General features: G+C 39.9%; 1 protein-coding gene across 3 annotated transcripts in view; it reads left to right on the forward strand.

Moving 5' to 3' along the window:
- pld1b (phospholipase D1b) overlaps positions 1-3144 on the forward strand; it is a 74751-nt gene that overhangs the window by 40658 nt on the left and 30949 nt on the right. For all 3 annotated transcript variants that reach the window (XM_050056884.1, XM_050056885.1, XM_050056883.1), the window contains exons 11-14: positions 345-428; positions 912-993; positions 1344-1454; positions 1534-1716. In XM_050056884.1, coding sequence (XP_049912841.1) covers positions 345-428; positions 912-993; positions 1344-1454; positions 1534-1716 — 460 coding nt within the window. The remainder of the gene's footprint in view (positions 1-344; positions 429-911; positions 994-1343; positions 1455-1533; positions 1717-3144) is intronic.

The raw sequence follows: 3144 nt of genomic DNA on the forward strand, positions 1-3144 counted from the left end.
TGTGTGTGTGTGTGTGTGTGTGTGTGTGTGCGTGCGTGTGCGTGTGCGTGTGCGTGTGCGTGCGTGTCTCGCTGGAGTAACCCGACACAAAGAGAGGGAAAGTGAGCCTCACCTGCTCATCACCTGTCTCCCTGCTGGGCAACACTATACTGTCTGTGAGACAGGCTGTGTGTGTATGTGTGTGTGTGTGTGTGTGTGTGTGTGCAGCTGAGCGATCTGCCATAAAAAAGCATAATGAAAGAAAAGAAGACTTGACAGATTGAAAAGTGAGAATGCAAAGTGTTTGTTTGGGTTGTTCTTGCTGTATAAAGGTGTGTGTGCACGTATATGTGTGTCTTCTGCAGGTATGTGAATGGAAAAACATATATGGAGGACGTGGCCGATGCTCTTGAAGAAGCCAAAGAGGAAATATTCATCACAGACTGGTGGTAAGTGTCTGTGTGTGTGTGTGTGTGTGTGTGTGTGTGTGTGTGTGTGTGTGTGTGTGTGTGTGTCTCAGAGTGCAGTGAGTGCACTTGGCGGTCACCTCTCAGGGAGGTACTCTGGTCAAAGAGATCAGTTACAGTCTGAGGCTCAGACTACTGTTAAACTAGTACGTACACACACACACACACACACACACACACACACGTTTCATAGTGTTTTCTTTATTAATCTTTGCTCAAGTATCCAAAACAGAAAAGTAGAGTGAAGTTTTGGTGTTGGAAGGACATTTGCTCTCCAGTTTGGGGGATTTTCAAGCTTTCAGATTTGTAGAGGAAGGAAAGAAGAAAAAAGAGAAGCAGGAATGACCATACTAAGTTTACTATTTAAGGAAAAAAGTACAGTCAGAGATTGAGAGGAAATAAGGAGGAGAAAAATATGAATACAGTATCACTATGTGATGTTTTACGGTGTGTGTTGCTCCACAGGTTGAGTCCTGAGATCTTCCTGAAGAGGCCAGTTGTTGAGGGCAACCGCTGGCGCCTGGACTGCATACTGAAACGCAAAGCGGTGAGCAGGAAATTGTTTCTTCGTTGGTCTGCTTTAGGGATGGGCGATACATCAGTGTATCTTGGCGTGTTCCAGATGATGGGAAGTTTACCACAGATAATTTACACATACAACCCACAGTAGCTGTTGTTACTTTAAGAAACAACGGCCTGCAGGTGCAGCAGTCTAACTCATAAAGTTCAACCTAATATTGTTTAAACCCACAAAACTTTATTAAAAAATGTGTTGGAGATCCCAAAGCTTCTAAGTGAACATTATACACACTGACATTTTGAAATACAATTATTTTTTTGACGCTGTAACTATTTGTACTGATGTTTAACATCGTGTATGTGTTGTTGTTTCCACAGCAACAAGGAGTAAAAATCTTTGTGATGCTGTACAAGGAGGTGGAGTTAGCTCTGGGCATCAACTCAGGATACAGCAAGAGGACGCTGCTGCACCTCCACCCCAACATCAAGGTGAGCGTGCATTACAACATGTTTATTATACTGTCTATGTATGTTTCCTGTCTGAACGTCTGCACTTTTTCCTACAAAGGTGATGCGCCACCCAGACCACGTCTCCTCGTCTGTCTACCTTTGGGCACATCACGAGAAGATCATCGTTATCGACCAATCAGTGGCCTTTGTTGGTGGGATTGACCTGGCGTACGGTCGTTGGGACGACAGGGAACACCGGCTGACGGATGTTGGGAGTGTAACACGCTCACACTTGGAGCAGGTCTCTCTCTTACACAGACACACACACACACACACACACACACACACACACACACACACGCACACAAACAGCTGACCTGACTGACGTTGTTAGTGTCACTTGATCATTGTCCAACATGTAGTGAGGACAAGATACCTGCACCATCTACCTGCCCTCTGCTTCTTTGTCTCTCTCTCGCTTATCCACACACACACACACACACACACACACACACACACACACACACACACACACACACTTCCCTGTGTAATTCAACTTCAATCAAGACTATTTTTATGTTTAAATATTTGTACGGTCTTAAGAATCAAATCAGTCAAATTCCTTACATTTTGAGTATATAGCAGTTAGAAAGGTCTAATTAAACATCACATTGCTGCCCAGACAAATAAAATTAAATAAAAAGAATTGGGAGATTTATGATTATTGATCATAAATAGATGTGTGTGTGTATATACACTCATTTTTTCTTTTACGTAAATCATCTAATCTGAGATTTACAAAGACAAATAAAAAAGAAAAAATAGATTAGGATTAAAAAAATACTAAAGTATAAAATAAAATAAACCAAAATATTTTACAAAAGAAAGAATATAACAGTTTTTTTTAAGAGAAATTCAACTGTGTAAATCATGAGTTATAGAAAAACAATTAGTACAGATTGAATAGAGGGTTTTAAAGGTTGATATAACACCGATAGTTTGTAACAGAAAAAAGATGATAGCTGATTAATTGGTCGATACCATCCCCCATCCCAACCCCTTGTGGAAACATTTGACAGTGTTGGAAATGAACAACCTTTGACTTTATTAGCAAGTGGATCACTGTTGAACTAAACATCTAACTCAAAGTAATAAATACCTGATAAATAAAAACAAAATCTGGATCAGTGAGTATCAAACTCAAAGTAATAAATACCTAAATAAATAAATATATCTGGAACTTAACATCAAACTTGAAGTAATGAATAAATTAATCTGAAACAGAACATTAAACTAACCATTAAAAAAAATCTAGGTTGGGGTGATTTTTACTTTTTTGAGCTACACATTTTCTTCAAAGTCAACCTGAAATTCTCAGGTACACAATGACAGTAGTTCAACTTTGAGTGTGGAGCCTTCTTGCAAAACAGTAATCGGGAGATGGAGAGTATTTCTGTTACTTGTATTTCAAATATGTAATTTGGAAGATTGGTATGGAATAATTTGGGGTTTGGAGTTAACCCTAATGCAGGGGCGGAAATCCCGGGGGGGACAGGGGGGACATGACTCCCCCTTCAGTAAAGCTGTACCCCCCTAGAATCATTTGAGACACAATTAATAATTTTTGAACAGTGCAGTAGTATTTATTAAAAGCACAATGTAAGCGGTGCTCATTATAATCGCGCAATAATGTGCTATTTAAATCTTAAAAGATTTAGTCCCCCCCTCC

The sequence above is a fragment of the Epinephelus moara genome, chromosome 11 (assembly GCF_006386435.1).
Source record: "Epinephelus moara isolate mb chromosome 11, YSFRI_EMoa_1.0, whole genome shotgun sequence".
Classification (NCBI taxonomy): Eukaryota; Metazoa; Chordata; class Actinopteri; order Perciformes; family Serranidae; genus Epinephelus; species Epinephelus moara.